The sequence below is a fragment of the Rhipicephalus sanguineus genome, chromosome 3 (assembly GCF_013339695.2).
Source record: "Rhipicephalus sanguineus isolate Rsan-2018 chromosome 3, BIME_Rsan_1.4, whole genome shotgun sequence".
Taxonomy (NCBI): Eukaryota; Metazoa; Arthropoda; class Arachnida; order Ixodida; family Ixodidae; genus Rhipicephalus; species Rhipicephalus sanguineus.
Window position 1 is genome coordinate 216,345,031 of NC_051178.1, and position 21,847 is coordinate 216,366,877.

Here is a 21,847-nt window from a genome sequence, read left to right on the forward strand (position 1 = left end):
CGATATTTGTTTCGTAAAACACACCAACAAATTCACTGATTGCCGTACGAGTGTGGTGTATAAGGTCCCTTTCAGCTGCGGTCGCTTCTATGTAGGACAAACGGGCCGATGCATTAACCAGAGATTGTTGGAACATAAGAGATCGCTAACAGGAGGCTCACCTTCTAATCTATCTTTACATTGTCGAGATTGTAAGTGCACACCAGAATTCGATGAATGCGCAGTGTTGTACCGTCATAGAAATGAAGAAATGTGCCTGATGATTGAAGCATGGCATATCGAAAATAGTGGTAGCGCATGCGTGAGCCAACCGTCGATTAACTTGCATAAAGATGAAATCAAATGCCTTAACAGTTATCTTCCACGTAGACCGCCACGCGTGCCGGATTAGTAGGTTCGCCTGTTGCATGGGCATGCGCAGATAAGTTTTCGTGCCTTCTTTCTTTTCAGCCGTTGTGCGTCTCTTCAGTTGTTAGTCGGCGTTTGTGGTGTCCTGACTTCTTTCTTGTGTCCGTGTTTGCACGCCCTGTCTTTTTAGAATGAATACTTACCAACTAGCTCAGCTCTCTGTTATTCTAAGCCAGCTCATTCCTCTTCGTCCTCCTTCATGGCTCGGTTCGCATGCCTCGAGCTCTGTCGAATATTCTGTGCACGCGCTCGTGCCGCTTCGAATGTTTTGAGAACTTCGTCGTCATCGTTTTTTCGCCGCCTGGCACTCACTCGTGACATACGCCACCATTTCGATACGACCTACTTAAACCTATGCTTTTTCACGTTCCGCGTCTTCTTCAACTTCTTCCTGCGTCTATTCACATCTCGTCTAGAACGCTTCCTACAGCTGCTGCCTGTGTTCCTACTCTCAATTAGCCTACGCTTCTTCGGATCAACTTTCCCAGGCTGCGTCCTACTTAGATTCCCTTCATTCCCCTCATTCTCTGGGTTGCCCGCGAGTAGGGCACGCAGCGTTCAGCTTGAAATTTGAGCCATTTCCGTGGCACGTAGCCTTGCAAATTTTGGCAGACGAGATCGTGAATGCCCAGTGTATGCATTGCGCTCATCAGCTCAAAAGTGTTAAACCCGGTGAGGGGCCCTTTAAGCATTGCAGCGAAGCTGACTTTCACAAAGTGCTATGGCCGCTAACAGATTGGATTATGAAAGCGCTGGTTCAAACCTACGAGATGATAGACGCAGCAGAGACGGGGGCTTTTATGCCAATTCGGAGCAAAAACATGGGCAGAAAGTCCGAAAAATCGAATGCAGAAGAGTTTCAGCATCCGAAATTTCACATGTTCTTAAACACTGACGGCTTAGAGGGTTGTGACGGTGCCGCGAAAGTGACCGAATTTTCAGACATCCGAAAAATCAGCAGTTGACTTTATTCGATTGGAGTACCATATCAAATAGAAGGCTATGTATCAAAAAGAACACTATTCGATTTGTTATTCAATATTTTCGAATATTCGCACACCCATATTTTCTGGCTAGCCACTACACAACTTGTTCCGATCACTTGCCCGACCAGGAAAACACCCCTGCCACTACAAAAAGCAAAGCACGCATGGCACAAGTCACTGGTCCAACCTTGGGGAGGGATGCCTTCACAGCTTTCAGATAAAGCATATTTACGCATGGGCAAATTATGACATTTGAATCGGACAGCATATATTTGTGCAATCATTTGCTAATAAAAGTTGTTGGAAGTCGAGCACTCATCCGTGTCGTATTGTTCTGTACGTGTGCAACTTTTTGCGCTGCAGTATTTTGCAGAGCAAGCTACGTTCCAAGCCTGGACTACTGACCTTCTTGAGTGAGTCCAGCTCTGCCATCTTGGCACACACCTCATTCTTGTATCCATCACAATCAGCACGCAGCGTCTGTGATAATTCACGCATGTCGAGGAGCTTCTCCTTCAGCTTCTTGTTCTCTGCAAAAGAAACTTCTTTCAAGCAACCTCAGTAGGAAAAATATCCTATAACAGTGCAGATGTTATTTGCATGACATACACAGCCTCAAAAACAGCTATGGAGCTCAATGGGTAAAAATTGCTGAAGCAGCTTGGAGAAACAAATTTTAGATTTGTACCAACTGCACAGAGTACAAATGCAGTGTAGCACCATTCAGGTACATGTACTAACAATGTTTTATTGAAATGGGATTTGTCACACCGACAAGCATCGTATTTCACTCCATTCAATCTTGAGGCTGCATTCATAACGTGAACAGCGACTAATAATTACCCCAACAGTTGTCAACTCAAACAAAAGCTTGATAGGCGGCCACACATTGTTAGATCACAACACTGTTGTTCCAAAAGAAACTTAGATAATGTCACATTCAGAAGCCAGAAAGGTGGACAATGGTTCATTAAGGAGAAAAGTTACTTGCTCTTTTTTATGCCAAAAGAAACCCATACAGTTTTTCTTGGGCAGCAACGCATTATAAGCAGTTACAAGCGGGTGCACAGAATCTTAAGATGAAAGCCTTATATGTATGTTGCACGAGTCAAGAGACTTTGCTAGATTTGGCGAGAGCAGAAAATATTTCCTGACATCTGCTGAGGCTGTGGTGTCAACATGAATGGTGCCAGAAGTATCAAGTAATCATAGATGTCGTTACCGTAATCTGTGACGTCATCTATGACAAGATCAACAAAACTTGTGACATCATCATGGCATCATCGCTTGATCAAAGTTGGGCCGGTCCCGGAGCAACAATGAGTGAAGTGCAGAAAGCTTCCGGGTAAAGGGGTAATTTAAGGGGAGACGTGGGTCTTGAAAATTTTTTTTTATTAATTGTCTGAATTGAATGAAACTTAATACACTTATACAGTTTTTTCTGCAGATTCCGAATCTCTAAGTAGATTTTCAATAGCTGCATCAGAACAGAAGATATTGAACTTCTATAGTACGCAATTTGCATATTTCTTACGGGGCTTTTTGGCAATTTCACTATGTCAAACACAAAAACAAAGTATGTATCCAGATTCCCAGAGAGCTTATCTAGCCGATGATGCTAATTTTATTGTTCGCAGCAAACTTCAAATGTGAAATAAACGGATACAAACATGAGTGAAAATTTTCCGCCACATATTGTTTACAATCGCCATGAATTACAATTTGGTGAACAAGGTATAGAACAATATGAATAGCATCATCGGCCAGATCTATTCAATACGAACACAATGGTATCAAACTTGTTATTGTGAGTCAATAAAAACATATGAAAATGCCCCGTAAGGCTACGTGTTATGTCTAAAAACATGAAACTGAGAAAAATGCATTTGAAGTTTTAGTTTCCCATAAATTTAGGTGGTATTGCACTATATTTGTATAAATAGCATCATTTTGTAGCTTGGCCTTTCAGGAACAAGATGATGCCATATATGTTACAAAAATGAAAGAGGAACCATGAAAAATTTGCCGCATCATCATGCATAGTCTCCAAGAATAGTGCGAGAAATGTGCTACCCAACACTTCACATTTATTTTTGAGCTTGTAGGTGTACACTGCACATAGAAATGACATGCCTATGTGATCTGCACTTTCACAATTTGCACCAAGTTGTAGGTCACACCAGGCCTGTAGCCAAGGGGGGAGGCCCTGCCCCCCCCCCCGCCCCCCGAAATTTTAATGACACATGGTGTTTCATTGAAAATAAATAAGGAAAATAGGCGTTTTTCTCAAATAGTCAAGGCTTTCCGGCAAGTGCCCCCCCCCCCTCCCGAAAAAAATTCCTGGCTGTGGGCCTGGGTCACACACACACACAAAAAAAATTCTTTGAATTTTCACAATCACATCGGCTTGAATGCACACCTTACAGCTGGCCGGGACTGTAGGCAGTGTCCTTTGTGGACTTGTGCCTCTTCACGAGCTTATTTTTCGTGGCATTTCTCTCTGCATGGTCCTTGTTGCACATGTAAAGCCTTCGGCGGTCCTTTTCAGTGCATCGACGTACCAGACGGCTTCCTGGAGAATAGCCGAGCTTCTCAGCAACTGCAGTGCTGGTCTTTGCAATGCCCTGATTAAATCTGCTGATAGCTTCAGCAACTGCCCTCTGAACACTGTGCAGTGAGGCATGCTTGTTCTTGGGCACCTGATCCCAGATGACAGAGTGCGAGCTCTCACTAGCATTTTGGGTCATGCCATCACTGCACCGGTCCAAGAGGGCTTCTTCACTTAGCCTCTTGAAGACTGGCTGTAGTGCGTCGCAGACAAAATCAGGCAGGCTGTTCTTGTGCAGTGGAGGCTTCTCGCCTTTTGCCACTGCACGGTTGTAGCTACACCAAGACTGTACCCCTTCGGGGCAAAGGTCATGCTTTGGGGCATCATCAGTCGAGGACATGTGCCGCAGTGTTGCCTCAACAGCCCTTTTCATGCCTGGCACATCGTTCTTGTGGCTTCGGAGGGCATAACCATAGTAGTTGGTTATTTTTTTTATCTTGTCTTGTGTGAGACGCCCTTTCCCACCAAGTGGCTGGCCTTGGGCTTTCTTTTTGTCAACAAGCGTGCGCAAGGCTGCCCCCCTGCGCTTGTGGACATGATTTATGCAGTCCTTCTTTTCTACTTTCACAAATCCGTACACAGATTCTTCTGTCAGAGCGTGAAAAGTTCTGCTGTCCCCATCTGACAGCATTGTCGTATACCGCAGCCTGTGCTTCTGAAGGGATCGCTGAAACATGCACAGTGCAGCTTGCACTTCCATTTGCCCTGCATTACAATCTATGTTTTTTTGGCAATCTAGTGCATGTTGTGCATGCCAAGCTGCATACCCCTGCTCACTGGGCTTAGGACCAAGTGAACAGCCTAAGCAAAAGTTCGAGAGCACTACGTGGTCCACGACAAGCCCGGTGTACATCTCGATGATGCAGCCAACAGCGACATGCGAACTGTGGCCGCGCGTCAGCCAGGTTCCATCGAAAATCACGTCAATGTTTCCTGGCGGGTTGCCAAAGTCCTCGTACAATTTCTTAATCTGCACTACGCTTGCAGCCTCACATTCTGTTGCCGTATCATTGCATGCTTGCACCATCATGTCCATATGACCCTGATAGGTCTTGTGATGCATGCCACGGCTTGAAATGTTCATTGTTGCAAAAAAGTCTGTAAGGGCTGTTGCTCCCTTTCCAATACCTTGGATGGCCTTCATCGCACAGACGTTGACTTCGAATGGAGTTATTAATGCGTCTCCAGTCACCCTCGGCGAAGAAAATCGTTCTTCGCGCATGCCGCACGTTGAGCACGTCATCACGAGCTTCACGCAAAGCCCGTACTCTTTTCTTGGGTCCTTAGACACTGTTGCCGCTTTGTCGCCGCAGTCGGGGCAAGTCATCATTCCTAGAAAGTGATTAAACACGCTCAAATCCACGATCAAGAATTCCGTTCCGCTGTCACAGGGGTTCTCCTGTTCCATGTCAACGGCGAGAAGTTCAAACTTTCGTTTCGTTGCCGACTTCGACGCCAAGAGCTTTTTCACGTTGGCAGCGCTTGTTGTGCGCTGGCTATTTTCTTCAGCCGATAAGAAAATGGTATCGACGCGTTCCATGACGGCACTCGAGACATGGGCCGACGAAGTATCCACGCTAGACGCGCCAAGTTGCGTTTTCGCACTCGAACAGCCAACCGACGATCTCCTGATGCTTTCCACGCCAGCACTCACGGCATGGGTCGACGAGGCGTACACGCTCGATGTAGTAGGTTGTGGCTCCGTATTCGATGCGTCAACTGGCAATTCCGTGAGTATGATGCGTTCTATGCTGCCACTCGAGGCGTCCACGCTGGATGTGCTAGGATGCGGCTCTGTATTCAACCCGGCAAGCGGCGATTTTGGGACATGCCTCGCCGAATTTCGTCGTGCATTCCACGGTCGCCGACGCTTCTTGCCGAAGGCGCGGCGTGTAGTTTTCTTTAGACGATTGTCTTCGGACATTGCAGCAGCTCAATAAACACACCTGGTCAAACGTGGTTGTGAACAGTGAATCGGGAGAACGTCGCGGAGCAGCCGACACGATTGAGCAGGCCTAGAAACGTGCGAGCGGACGGCCGCAGCTACGCGAACAGAAAAAAAAAAAGCAAAACAAACGCGGTGGCAGCGGCGGGCCAATAGGAGGCAAGGGCGCCGAGGGAGCGCGCGCTTTGACCAATCACGTGCGCGCAAGCTACCTTTGGAAAAAGAGTGATAGCGTCGCTCTCTCTGCACCGGCGCCATTTTGAAAAGAGGCAAAAGACGCACAAAGGAAGCAGCTTCAAAATAACTCCAAGATGGCGGCGCCCGGTCGCCGCGTTCACGAGTTACGAGCGCGCGAACTTCGAACATATTTAGCCGATTTTCGGTCATTTCGCATCCACCTATGCATGTATAACGCTGTTTTTTTTATATTTCTCGATTGAATTCAGCTTTCAGCCTTCGCAGGGAGATTATTAAATGTTTGAACTTCGCGATCGTGCACTTTTTGAAAAATCGACTTTTTCGCGATTTTTGGCCATTTCAAGACCCGCGTCTCCCCTTAATGACTGTCTTCTGAGAGCATATGCTTTCGGCTATTTTCTAGTTTTAGCTGTGATGTCATCACACTCTTGACCACATTGACACACCGCACAGCCCATAGCATTAGAAGAAAAAAAGTCGATATGTGCAGTCACAGAACATTTAAACAAACTTGACAAGTCTGTCCTTGCATATGAGCGTGTCCCAGATGCCTGTGAATGATGACCTTCATTGGTGTGTTAAACGGGCGGCCGCATTAAATCTAATTTGAGAACTAACACAATCACAGAATCAAAGTTAATGTACGGCCTCCGAGATTCGTGTGGTGAAAAGCAGATCTCAGGAGGCTGCGTTTGCTGCATTGAAGCGCATTCCTTGACTCTCACTCATGTCAAGAGTCAAGCTCAGTGAAGTCAAAATGACATTGCGGAAGAACCAGAAACAGGGAGCGCGCTGCTCGCTGAGCTTCAGCTAATCAGCGGCGGCCTAAATGGACAGTCCATTAGATACAGTGCGAACGGGTACACAGACTAGGAAAGTTCCACAATAATAATGGTAGACCAATTACAGCAAAATTGATGTATTTCAAGAACAAAGTGGAAATTCTTTTATGTGCGCATAACGTGAAGGGAACTTTTCCATCGGCACCATGAAGAATAAGAAAAAAGCTATACACATTTGCTCATGGAAGCCTCATGTATGACACACTCATAGACAGTGCTGTGCCGACAAACAGAGAGCAAACCTGTCGAGTATCAATCACCAGGTTTCTTGGGCCAGCTGGAATAGCATCGCATATTTTTTATGCACTTGAACAACAAGGACACCGAGAGGCACACAGAAGACCACAAACGGAAGCGCTTTAGCAGCTAAAGTTCACTGAAACATCCTGCCTACATTTATACAAGTCAACCTGAACCATGCGATGTCTGCTTTCGCACCATAGAGTTAAAGAACAATAATTCCTTTTGCAACAAAAGCAACCAACGGGGAGCTGGCACATCTGGCCCTTTCTTTGAATATAACTTGTGCCTCTATAATCTCTCCCGTGCTTCAATCTTTATGGTGGCTAATTACGCGGCAATTCGAAAACACGGGTGAACGACCACAGTTGTTGCAGTATGAATCAATAGGTGCCCATATAAACGTAGGCAGGATGTCCCAAGGAAGTTCAGTTGCTAAAGCGCTTCCATTTGTGCTCTTCTGTGTGCCTTACTGTGTCCTTGTTTTTCAAGAACATCCAAATATCAGTGTCATATGCCAACAACCATAGCCTTGTGCCAAAACACGATCTACTCTTGTCCTTTCTAGATGATAGTGAATCACACATAATGATCCTTACTGAAACATAGTTGTCATAAGTAAAGGGCACAAGGCACGTGCCCAACGATGGTACGCATGATGCTACGCGACAAGCGGGGAAATCAATTGTAGGCACCTCTGCCATGTCCACATACGCGATTGGTCGGAGGAGGGCTAGAGGCACACGACCCGAGCTGTGGAGAAAAACCCAGGTAGAAAGAACGGGGATTGTCTGTGGGGCACCATTCAAAGGTTGATGATGTCAGCGTCTCACGGGTGAAGAGAGCGGCGGGTACCGGGCACTAAGAGTCTATGTCAACCACGGCTACGACAGGGTGAGGCTACCACGGACTCGCAGCATTCTCGTCACAGCGGGTCTCAGAGCACCTGCACCACTCTACCTTCGTTGGCAGAATGGCTCGGACACACAGGACAATCCCCGGGGTGCCACGTCGTCACGTAAGCCGCAGACTCACGTGGAACAAGGGACCGAGGAGGCAGCTAGTCCTAACAAGTCCGCTTCCACTGATGGCCACGACAACGACCGGGAAACCGGCAACAAGTAGTTTGCCGAGTTGCTGCTGAGCAATGGCGACTGCGGGACCTCATCGAGAGCATCGACGGCGAGCGCGATGCAACATGGACGACGAGGGATCGACTTAGACGCTGCGCCAATCGTACAACAAGTAAGGACACTCTATTACGGACGCGACCAAGAGGCCAATGTGGCCAGACTGCCAGGGCAGCTAGGAACTGAGTTTAGATACTGTATTACGGTGGTTAAAGAATTCTTGAGATGAAGTCTATTTGTATGTATTTCTGATTGTGTGAATTTCGTGTGAGGTCTTGCAGTGTTGTTTTTGCTGTGACACCTCCGACTCCCGTCCCTCTCTCTCAATCCCATCCCTCGCAAGTGCTCCCAAGACAATGTGACAATAGTTAAATCCTAATATTACAGGTGGCGAAATCTTCTAACCACTGACTTGCATTTTAATATGAACGATGACCTACAAACTGATCGCATGTTTTCTATTTCAGCAAAACCTTCGACCTCGTGTGTAGCTCACTGCTGCTTGGTTTCTAAATTGTCATCACTTCATTTAGACTCGTTAACTTTATCATGGATACATAACTTTTTCCAACCGCCACTAGTTCATACTTGTTAATAATACGTCCTCTAATCTTCTCCCAATATCTCAGGTGTGCCGCAGGGCAGCGTATTGAGTCAATTACTATTTCTTATTTATATAAATGATCTTTTTTTAATTTATATAAATAAGAAATAATAATGGACCCGGAATGCTGCCCTGTGGCATGCCTGGGGTAACTGGGGAAAGATTAGAGGAGGACAGATTTTAACAAGTATGGAATCACAGGATAGGGTAAACTGGAGAGCACTGGCAGAGGCCTTGGTCCTGCAGTGGACTAAAACAGGCTAAGAATGATCATGATGATTTATATAAACCTAATAACAGTTCTTCCTGTATGCAGACTTTTGCAGATGATTGTATTATATACCACGCCATTAAATCTGCTACTGACCACTTGGCACCCAAGTCAGGTCTCCATTTCATGAAAGGGAACCTGAAGAGGTGTTAGAATTCGATAAAACATCATGGTTAGCAAGGACCAACATCATTGTCGACGATATTGTAATTTTTTCCGTGGTTGTTGCAGCAGGAGCTTTAGAATACGCAAAAGAAAAGTTTGTCTTGCTCCGCCCAAGCGAGCACGCCGAAAGTACCTACGTCATCTTCGGCTCCTGCGGCAGAGCCGTGCTGCACTCCCATGAGAGCTTTCCGCCGCTCACTGATCTGAACTGAGAGAGCGCTGTTTATGTACCAGAGACTCAACTAAGTATAGCGAAGCTGAAAGTTTTGCAGCTGAATTCTGATATCTGGAATAACGACAAACACCCAAGCGCAATGTGAGCAAGCGTCTCTCGTATCTTCAACCTTGGCTCTGTTGCCGGAGCTAATAAAGGAGGCCACACATCACCAGTGCTGCTGTTGCAGATAATGAGGCATACCGAGGATGACGTCACCACGTTCGTTCAGCATATCAACAAGCCCCGCAGCCACAGCCTGTGTTTTTGCCAAAAAGTGCTATTTGCATTCACTCTTGAGAACTCTCGCATCGCTTTTCAAATTCAGCAGTGATCAAACTGTCCTTACATGCTCCAAAGTAACTTTTTCAAAAAGTGCTTCAGCTTCCCTTTAAACAAGTGGTGCGACACATGTCTAATGACCCTTAACACATAAAATTGTAATCTCATTCAGCCACAAACATAGCAGTGCTAACCATATATACCACACACAGGACAACTTATTACCTCGTGTTCCATTACAAATACCTTGGTGCTAACCTTTCTTCAGATCTCTCAAGGTCCTTTCATATTTCTTTCCATATGCACCGATGCCTTAAAATCTTTAGGTGACATACGCTGTAACCTCAGAAATTCTCCCGCTAATATTCGTAAACTAGCTTGCCTCACATTTGCTCGCCCACAACTTGAGTTCACATCCTCCATTTCGTCTCTACATCATAATAACATGGTTGTCGCACTAGAATCCATAGAGGGAATTCTGGTGCTAGTGTCTATGGGAGCTGCAATGCATGGCACTTCAGCCAGCATGGGAATGATAGGTAGTACATGGATTTGTAAGGCTTCGTTCTTTCAGCTCCGTTTGGCTGCTGCCACTCTGTCACAAGCCGAAGCTCTTCCCCATCCTTCCCCACCTTGACCCTTTTAGGCTCACCAATTCAAATCGCCTCATGAAGTTCACAACAGTCCATTCTTTTATCCAAAACAAATGCCAAATACAACAATAAACAAAGCCACAAGTGCAAACGTTAGGCAAATCCGTGTAGTACCCATCATTCCCATGGTGGTCGAAAGATCACAGCACCAGAGTTCCCTCTAGTAAATATTGTAGGAAATGAAGCAGTATTTAGCGCCAAGTAAAACATGGACAAGAAGGGAGGACACAACACCTGTGCTAACTTTTAACAAAATGGTTTCAGATCAACAAAACCATCACGTGTTGTGTCCTCCCTTCTCCTCCTTGTTTTACATTGCGCTAAATATCGCAATATCGCGCTAAATATCACACTTCCACCACCATTAGACTATGGAATAACCTTCCAGATAACACTGCTTCATTGTCCAACCTCAACACATCCCATCACCGACTAGTACTTGCACATTTTCACTGAAGATGTCAATTAACGTAGCTAGATTGTATATATTGCATTTAATGCATGTATTATGTATGCATTTATGCAAGCATTATGTACGCACTATGTATGCATTATGTGTTGAGTTTCCCGCGTTCATCCAAGAAGAAGCGGAGCTTTGCGCCAGCAAGTGCATGATCTTGAAGTTCTGGGCCCATGCAGACGCTAATAGACGTCTGCAAGATTTTCTAAGTCCGTGTAGGCTTTCCTGTTTGCCATATATTTTACATTGTGTATTACATTATACATTATGTGTTAAAATTGTATGTAAGATGTATAGTCGTTTGTTTTCTTGTTTTGGACAATTTTTATTTTATATACAACGTTTTGATTGTAACGTCCCTTTTACACAATGACCAATGGGCCTGTAAGGTACTTAAAATAAATAAATAAAGAGACTACTCCAACACTATTTTTGATGAGGACAGGACAGAAAAGTGTATGACCTCTCTTGTCATGCAATTCTCTATCCTGTTCTCCTCAAAAGTAGCACTGGAATATTTTAGGCAAGAATGGACCATGTGAGTAGGATAAATGCTGAAAAGCACCTACAGAAAACTTTGCACGAAAGCCTCGCATTATGACAATTTTCAACATGAAATGTGGAATTTTTAGGACCTCAAATTTGAGAGTGTATACAGCCAAGCACAGCCTGCTGGCCAATTATTCAAACGCTACATGCGTAGAAACAGTGCCTTGGCTGTGGAACACCACTGTGGCGCCGAGCGGACGCATGTCACGTCAGCTCTGCGCATTTCGTAGTTTTTGACCCGGAATACCCTCTTTTCGTCGCCAACAATCTGTTGGACTTTCAAGTGCTCAGCAGAGGGACCACCCGGACCCAACTTTCTAGTCGGTAGTACAAATTTTTTGCCCATTTCCGTCTTGTAAAGTGATGAAGCTAGCGCTGGCTCGCTAAGCCTAATGGCAGACCAAACTCGTCTCGACGAGTCACGGGCTGCCAGGCCTCGCGCCGGCCCCCAACCCCATGATGGATCCCACTCGGCACTCAACGAGTTCGTGCCCGAACCACGACACGAACTCGCAACCGGACGACAACCAATTCAACTCCCGACTTCCAGCCGACCCCTCAGACCTCGACAAACTTACATCGGCGAGTGATGAGGACGACCGTGGAACAAATCAAGTACCCCAGGAATCCGAGGGACCCACTGAGGACCAGGATCCAAACTGGAAATTGGCGTTGTCTCGTCGCTTCCGACAGAAGCAAAACAGACGCGAACGCGAGCGGGCAGCTAAGCAGCAGCAGGACGGGCAAGCTGCGGCCCCAAACGCCACCAGGAACATTTCAACAGGGCATCACTCCGTTAACCCGTCTGCCGCGGTGGCGGTGGCATCTCCAACGGCAACTGTCTCCACAGGTGCGCGTCAGTTGCAACGAAAGCTGCCGCCGCTGCCTCGAAGTGACCTTAAAATTGTGCTATGACCGAAGAAAGGCCTTGCCATCAAAGAATACTCCATGCATCCAATCTCTCACGCCATAGTGGCCGCCTGCACACCTCACCCTCACTGCACGGGCAACGACTTCATCGTCCGAATTTGACCTGGATCCAACATCATCGTAAGCATACCGCACGAAGAGACAGCGCGGGACTTTACTGAGTGGACACCCTGACCCTGGGCGGCAAAAACTACGAGTTCAACGCATATGTGGCTGCCCCGGAAGGCACCTTGTGTGGTGTTATCCACAACATCGATCCAGGAACACCACCAGAAGAGCTCATAGCAAACCTACAGGTACGCACGCAGGGCGTCAAGGTGCATAGTGCCCGAATGCTAGGAGACACTTACACAGCAGTCATCACCTTCGACGGCACCATGATAACTCGATACGTGCTCTACTACAAGGGTGAGGTGGCATGCCATCCTTACAAAGCTACTCGACAAGTCTGCAAGGTCTGTCTGCAACAGGGGCACAGATCAGACCTGTGCCCTAACCCGACAGCTCCTGTGTGCCGCAAATGCGGTCTTCTCAGCCCACCAACGGACCATCCCTGCGCCCCCCAGTGCCAGATATGTAGGGAGGGACACCTCACAGGCGCTAAGGAGTGTCGACAACAGCTGAAGACAATTTGGCAACATCCACCACCCCACCAGACTAAAGCCCCGGCAACGTACAGTGAACGCGGTAGTAAGCCACAACGCCGCCCTTGATGGTTCAGCTCGGAGAGGGACGCATCATGCAGCAGGTCCAGATCTGGGTCTCGATCCAGATCCTTCCCGCCTCTTTTCCCCGCGGACTGGGACCACGACGAAACCCAGGGCAGCCCCCAGAACCACCAGGACACCGACGAGCAACAGCAGCAGCAACAGCCACAGAGTGCCAAAGGCACCAAGATGAAGCATCCTAACGCCTGCCCCGCAGGAGATGGCACTAAGGTGAGCTGGTTAGCAGAAGTTTCGGCTTTCGCGGCTCTGCACTCGCTAAACCAACCCCACCCACACTTGTTTGACAGCCTAGCTCGCAAAAATCAGGCACTAATACACGAATTACAAACCCTATGAGCCACACATGCTAGAGAACTGGCAGAGTTAAGAGCCCTCATCACGGGGATTCGCACCTCACACTCCTCCCCAACCTCCACGAACTCCGCAGCCCCTGTAGCCCCGCAATCCTCCAACGACCTTCCGGTCACCCTTTCAACGCTTCAGAGCATGTTGAGTGATCTAACACAGCAGATAACGCACCAACTTACACAGCCACTCAAAAATAAAACTTATCTTCTTCAAGGCTGTTCCAGCCTCGAAGAAAAGTTCACATGTCGAAACGTCGGCCCAAGCACCCACCCTGTTCACGGATATTTTTCATCGCAAGCTTCCATCTTTCACTTCCTGCCGTTTTTTTTTTTTTTTGAATTAGCAAAAATTTAGCCTCCCAGCAAAAGCTTGGTAACAATAGCAAAACGCTAGCTCTACTGATGGTTCTAGTCTTGCGCCACTAGTGCAAGCTGCGAATTTTTTTTTTCATCATATCACCATAAAGTTGTAATAACTTTATGCAACAATGTTTGCTCTTTGTTTCGACTTAAAAGTTCTACACACTGTACGACAGTATATTGTATTCTTTCATGCCAGTTGGGTTCTATGTAATATCGCAGCAATGTACGGCATGGCAGCTTCTACAGAAGCTCAATGGTTGCTAAAGTACCAGGAGAAATTATTCAAGGGTTGTTAACAGCTTTGTCCTTTTTTCACACAAGGGCCAGATTCGGTCAAAGAACACCATGACAGCGATGATGAGTTTCGGATGAGGTTATGAATTGTACATGACTCCTGGCAGCAAAAGTATTTTCCATCTTGCGCTATTTCTGGCTAACCAGGCACCCTCTAGCTGTTTCGGTATTGTGCAAGGCTAATTTTCTGTTACAGGTAAAACATTTTAGTGTCCCTTTCAAAGAGATGCTGGACGAGAGCCAATTTCGAATAGCTCGAACACACACTCAGTGATGGAAGCAACATTTTGATTTTTGGAGCTGATTCTAAAGCAGAAAAAACGGTGCTTTGGAATGGGCATAAGTGTTTTCGGAGCAGAAAAAAATGCTACTTTCAAAAAATGCAGAAATATGCTATTGGTGTTTTCCGAGCAGATGGCAAAATATTCCAAACGAATCCTGGAGTTAAAGCAACGTTTAAGCACCTCATAAATATTAATATTTATTATTAAACATACTGCACATACAATAATCACTTCAAATTGCAAATATATAATAATTAAGCAGATGGATGGTCATTAAACACAAAGTAATATTAGTAACATATATTTAATATACTAGTGCTTGTGGCAGAAATGATATAAAAGTGATAAAGCTAAGCACCAAATTACAAAAGTAGCCACAATCACATGTAACTATTGACAAAGCAATATTAATGAGCACAAACAGACAATAATGCCAAGGAAAGTATAGGGGATGTTCTTAGTAGTAAATGTAAGGTAAATGTGAAGAAAGAAAAGTGGACGAGAAGATCGCTTGCCGCGGGCAGGGACCGAACCTGCGACCTTCGAATAACGCGTCCGATGCTCTACCAACTGAGCTACCGCGTTTAAATGTACATATATACCCTACAAAGTGGACGGGGGGAAGGCCGCCGCGGTAGCTCAGTTGGTAGAGCATCGGACGCGTTATTCGAAGGCCGCAGGTTCGGTCCCTGCCGGCGGCAAGTTATCTTTTCGTCCACTTTTTTTTCTTCACATTTACCTTACATTTACAGTAGAACCCCACTCATACGTTTTTGAAGGGACCGTAGGAAATGAACTTAAAAGACGGGAAACGCAAGAGCCAAAAAACGGGAAAAACGACAAAATATTTAGTGGTACAGAATTTTATTTCAATGCTTACGCATGAAAAAACCGTGCAACGTTGCCTGGTGCTTTTACTCATGTCCGAGCAGCACGAAAAGTTTTTCGAGCACCTGCAGTCTCACATCCTTTTCATAAAACTAGTGCCACCACAGCCGACACCTAACAAGCGATCACTTACGGCGATACCTTTGCGAGATTGTCGCCGGTTGCGTCGGCGTGTCGGCGTCTCCGAGCAATACTGTAGAACCATTGGTCGGACCACCGTGGATTGTAGTAAACGGTCGAACGCCTTGCGAAAGTAGAACTACCCCAAAGCGGCTCCACCACTCAGCCACGGTCCAGTTGACGGATAGAAACGCAGAGCTCGGGACAGCGTCATCCACAGAAATGTAATCAACGTATGTGATTTTTTTTAGCACCAACAGCTGTAGACGTGAAAGAACTAAGCACGCGCAAGCACGACCAGAGCGGCGAGTACAACTGCGAACCGCACGCACGACCACGTGAACTCCAACCCCCCAGCTCGAACTCCTCCGGCAAATAATACGCCCAGGGTTGCCAGATCCTCGAAGAGAAAAAGAGCCACGAAATTAAGCAAAGTAGCCGGAACAGTAGCCAACTAGCAGCTGTTACATTATTTTGGAGCCAGAAAAGTAGCCAAACGTGATTTCAGTTTAGCTGAATTATCACTACGTTCTGACACTCAAATATACAAAGATATACATCACAGAAATGTTTATCACATTACGATAGAGTAAAAAAAAAAAACCAAGTGACTTCCTAGAGGAGGCATTAGGACTAGAAAGTTGGCAATTATGCTGCACCGACAGTCAAGTGTGCATATTCGACTTCACTTTAGGTAGCATGGTCCACGGCACTGTAAATGTAGAGCTTGTAACACCTTTCAGACGTAGTCCAAATTTGATCCTGATGATCGCGAGGAGAAGTAAGTTCATGGGACATTCTATTCCTTAAGTCGCTTTTTGCGAGAGGCACAGCAGAAAACACTCGTTCTGTTTCTGCGTTAGATATAGGGAGAACAAGGAGTTTCAATGCGCCGTCTGCAATGTCCTGCATAGGATTAGCGCCTGATGCATCCCGATAGGTGTATATTTTGATCCAAAATTCCATTGCTGGCATGTCAGCATTCACATCCTCAACTTGACGAAGGTGCCGCACTTGCTCCTCAATGCGATGCTCGGGGCAACCAAATACATCTTTTGGCAAGGTTCTCAAAGCATTCATCGCATTCGGCCCTAGAACAGTGCATCGCGCGCGCACACAGTAATAAACAAAGGATCTGTCATGTTCAAACAAATAAAATAGAACAATCGACGTAACAGACGTCATGGCTGCCTAGAGCAGCAGCGTCGGTAGCGCAAATATCAAACCAGAATGAAAAATGAATGCGAAAACAGCAAGTAGCGTTCGCATTGCGCAAGGCTTCTATAAGCCGCGCGCACCCACTTTTCGTCAACGAACGCCGTAACTGGCGCCACCTGTACAGCTCAACGCAGCAGCACTCGAGGCGGATAGCGGCTAGAAAGCCTCATCGAGTTCCCCGCTAGCTACGTTAGCGTGCCTAATCTCATAGAGTTAATATACTGACTATAGAGGAAAAGCTCCCCATAGGGCCAATGCATTGAAACCTATAACCGCATGGGTTCCGCCATGATGGAACAAAATGAACGCTGCCAGACCCTGAGACGCTCGCTATATTTGACGGTAGTAATCAGTTTTAATCTACCAACCTAAGCCAGGTACGCGCTGCTCAGGGAACATCAGCTGTGTTTTGATGCGTGAAGCCGTGTGTTAGTGTACTGTTGTCTGTGCAGCTGGTCCGATAGATAACAATTAAAATTTTCACCTGTTTGTGCATGGTTTTTACTAGGCACTCCCTACCAAAGATTCTCCGTTCGCTGGCACAAAAGTCACTCGACAGATTCGCAGCTCGAAGCAAAGTCCGTAGGCCGTGGTCGCGCGCTGATTCGACTTGCAATGGCGAGACACCTGTATCCACGTTCTATTTCAGCTCATTGCTGCCGTACTTCAGCGCAGAGAGCCGTAAAGCAGAAAAATGTCTATTGCAGCATGCAGCGGCGAATGTGAGTGAGACATCACCCGAAAGCTTCAATCAAAACTAAAGTTACACGGCCTACGAAGCTTTATCGCCGTTAAAAGTCTAAAAAAAATTCGGTTGTGCCTAGTTGGTACATAACTTTCAGGGCTTGTCTCATCTCTTCTTTGCCGTCCAACCTGGTTTGCACTGAAGTTTTCAGCTTAAAAGAAAAAAGGGCTGTCACATGAAGTCGAGTGGTATGCGGCGATAGAAGACGCACACAACGGGACACTATGACAACTACGAGATACACGACGTGAACGAAGTTTCAGGGGCTTTAACATGATGCACAAACAGCGCAAACCAGCGCAATCGGCCGCGAGCACACACTCGCGAGTGTTGATATGGTGGTGCCATCTAGTTAACCAGCCTGCAAACGCTCCTTTCCGCGCGCAGTAAATTGCATAAATAGCCGTCGTGTTCTTTCGTAAATGTATTCAAGGTAAACACAAAAATATATCCGCGCGTTTTTAATTGTGCAAATTCTTCTTTAGGATTGATATCTGATGGCAAGAATGACAACGTTCCAAGATGTCAGCGTTCCTGTGGTTAGTGGTCTCGCAGCCCAGCTTTTCCTCTAGAGTCAGTATATTAACTCTATGCCTAATCTAGATGAATATGAAAATCATGGCGGCCGTGACGCGTTTCGGGCGCACGCAACTGCTTCCGGTATACAGAGTACAAAAAAGGCATTACACCGAGGGAGCCGCAGCCGGCACTGTAAATGCACACTTATTTTTTTATGGTTGCGCTAGGTTTTAGTGCATATTAGCTGCCGATGCCAGTGCCAGAACAATAGCCAGAAAGTAGCCAAGTAGCCAACGTCATTTTTTTGTCGCCGCGGCCTCTTAAAAGTAGCCAATTTGGCGTAAAGTAGCCAAATCTGGCAACCCTGAATATGCCAACGCGATGGCAGAAGTAAATGCCAAACTCAAAGACCTTGCTTTCGCAAGCAATTACGTCATAGACGCCATCTTTGCAATACAAATCTCAAAGGCTATGCTTTTGTTATAAGTATAAGTAAATGCCAATCTCAAAGGCCTTGCTTTCGTGAGCAATTACATCATAGACGCCATCTTTGCAATGCAGATCTCGAAGGCTATGCTTTTGTTTGCATCAACTGAAAGTACCTGTCGCTCGCGCCTCATGCGGCTAATGTTACGGTCAAACTAGGCCAAGCTGCGTGAGAAGTCACCACGGCCGCTCTCTTCGGTGCTCACTCGGTCGGCTCGGAGCGCACTTCGCGACGTATCATACGGGAACGGTCCCACAGTTAGGACGTAACAGCGGGGTTCCTAATACATTGTACCCTATGGGAGCTGTGCTGGGACCGGCGGAAAACGACATAACAGCCGGGAAAACGCATCAGAAAGGAACGTAACAGCGGGGTTCTACTGTACTATTAAAAACATCCCCTATACTTTCCATGGCATTATTGTCTCGTAGTGCTCATTAATATTGTGTATAACAAAGAAAACGAGCCCTTAAAATTTATACTTCTTTCCTTTATTGACAAAGCAGCAGTTTGTAAGTACGAGCAATATGTCATTTTCATATCTCAGCAAAATAGCCAGCATTGAAAATTTCAAAAATAAAACAAACTAAATGAGCCATACACTTAAGATGCCTGTTCTTGTGGCATAAATGAGGTCAAAGCTGATAAAGTGGTAAATGTAATCAGCCACACATCAAGGTCGTCACAGCAGCAGTTAGTAATCAGTATGATATCGAACTAATCTCACCCGCATTTCATCAAAATAGCCTGCTTGTCAGGTACAAATATACACCTAAATCGGATATATATCAACAGTGCCCAATACATGTAGCATTGTCAATATGCTAGTATACAGCTAGTACACATGCTGCATACTAGATGGTAGTATACAGCTTGTTTTTGTTTTCGTTATGACTCGCTGGATGGTCACATGGTTAAAGTTCATTGTTTTCAGTTCCCCAACGCCATTTTGAAGCAGGTTCAGAGCAGTTACTTACAAATATTACACTTCGGAGCAGCATTTCTCTTTTGGAGCAGTATGGAGCAATTGGAGCGGCACTTCCATCACTGCAGACTAAACTTGAACCTTGACAGTAAGCCACAAAATATTGCTGAACACATCCTAATGAAGCCAACAAACAATGCAGCCAAGGAAGGCAAAAGGGACACTATTTGTAGTTTTCGACTGTGAAGTAGTAATTATGACATAAATAAAAAGGAATCAAGGTGGATGAAGAAACAAACACTGTCGGTAGGGACCAAATCTGGATGCGAGGGATTATGGATAAGCTGCCAGCTCATACAAAAGTTTACATGTTACATGACGCCAGCAGCCAAAAAGTGCCCCCCACCACTCGCTGCCATAGCTACGAGTCGCACTGGCTAACCCACCCACGAATACACGAACACAAATACCCAATAAATTGGAAGGGCAAACGACCATTGTTATAGCTCAATTGATAGAGCACCGGAAGTGTTATCTGAATGTTCTAGCATTGGTGCCTACCTACGGCAGATAGCTTTTTCAACTTTAACTCCTTTCCATCTGTGTCATAAATACTATGCTAAAGTTAAAAACAAAAGAAAATAGTGAGCCATTCCACTCTGTGAAGTTGGGTGATCAGCAAATCTGTTTAGCATGGCATAGACGTGACAAAATTCCAAACCACAGCCAATCACACACCCTGCAACTAACTATGAAATGTCTGTCCAGAAAGACCCCTTTGAATATAGCATATACTCCTTTAGAGTTTTTCATTTTAGCAGCATGATGCTCGAGTCTTTTTGCCGCATTTTCCATTTCACACCATGCGTTGTCTTGTCTGGCTTGCCATGTGTGCTTGTCGTTTTGTGCATCATCTTAAAGGAGCCCTCCAACATTTTTACAGGAAATCATCAAATGGCTTCATTAAGAGAGCTTATTACAGGGATCTGTCACACGCGTCAAGTGCTTTCTCTCTCCTTTCATACGGCGAGGGGGCCGAAAGCTAAGCAGGGAGGGAGGCGGCATGACAAGGGGGCAAGAAGATGCGTCCGTTTGATAGCGCGCATCATGGCCTTGCGCATTTTCTTCTTCTTTTTCTTCGAACGCGCAGCTTTCAGTGTGATCGCACGCACGGACACATGGTGGCATCTCGTGGCGGCCGCGGTAACTATACAGCTCATGATGCTCAAGCCAGCCAACGGCACGGCATCATTTGTCGAGAGAAGAGGGAATGATTTCTAGCTGACATTGAGAACTAACTGTAAATTCCAGGCTGCGTGGTGCGCTATAATGTATGGCTCGCATGTTGCAGGGCCTTCTTCATTTCACAGGCCTACCCTATTTGTGTGGCACATATGTATTTGTTGATGCACGCAACCATGTACAGCTTCCCTGTAATAAAATCCCCTCTGCCTTCCTTGTCATGCATTACGCTGTCCACGACAAAGAAGCGAGCCCTTAACCCCAAAGTACTGCTGAAGCCTCATACCCTGTTCCAGCTGCAGGTACCTGACAATCTGGTGGCTGCAAGAATAAAAGATGGTGTTAGCATTCCGCAGAAGCCAAAAGTCATCTTCACACTTACCTTCTTTGAACAAGCTTTTTCTTAAATGTGATGTACTTCTGTTGTGGGAATAGAAAAAAAGCAAACAGTTTAGCATTATACATAATTTCTCAAGGACACTTGGTGGCCCTTGACAACACCTGAAAGAGTGCCTTACAATAAAGTTGCGGCAAAGAAAATCTTGGGGGGGCAGCATTACTAAAATTTTAACACCAGCCAAGCCTCTAGACGCCCCATCATGCACCAGATAATGCTCTGGCTACATTTACACAAATTAAATTCTACCACATGGTTTGCGCCAACACACAGAGTATCATCATTCAATATCAGAGCCAAGCTGCTAAATACACCTTCCAACATGGTCATGTTCAAAAGGCTTTCAACCTGACTCCAAGGTCAGCCTTATCAAGGTTTTGCATGTTTTACTGTTCGATCTAGACACAGTAAATACACAGACCATCATTAACCCGAATAAGATAGGCTTACACGTTTCCTTAATGAGGATTCAAGAGACCACGAGAACATGAATTCGAAATACTGTTGAAATGTAGAGAGTAAAACAAAATAATGAATGCATGTTCATTAAAAACATACACAAGTGCTAAAGGATCCTCAAGCATCCCCTGCCTGCCATAGTGTACGCCAGGAGTCTCAAACGCGGCTGGGCTGCATGCGGCCAGCGGAAGTTTCGATAGCAGCCCATGGCTTCACAAGGAATAAAATGTCTGTGACTGATCAATGGTGCTCGCCTATTGTGATTAATAACTCTTCGTTTGGGTAAGCTGCCGAGGGGGGACTTATTTCAAGCCCTGCTTCAACCTTCTTCCCTGTCCCGACCCTT

General features: G+C 46.0%; 1 protein-coding gene across 3 annotated transcripts in view; it reads right to left on the reverse strand.

Annotated features, from left to right (window-relative positions):
• The window catches only part of LOC119388282 (proteoglycan 4), a 287,761-nt gene that overhangs the window by 240,033 nt on the left and 25,881 nt on the right, over nt 1-21,847 (reverse strand). For all 3 annotated transcript variants that reach the window (XM_037655967.2, XM_037655963.2, XM_037655964.2), the window contains exons 2-4: nt 21,028-21,065; nt 20,932-20,966; nt 1,800-1,924 (exon numbers count right to left, since the gene is read on the reverse strand). In XM_037655967.2, coding sequence (XP_037511895.1) covers nt 1,800-1,924; nt 20,932-20,966; nt 21,028-21,065 — 198 coding nt within the window. The remainder of the gene's footprint in view (nt 1-1,799; nt 1,925-20,931; nt 20,967-21,027; nt 21,066-21,847) is intronic.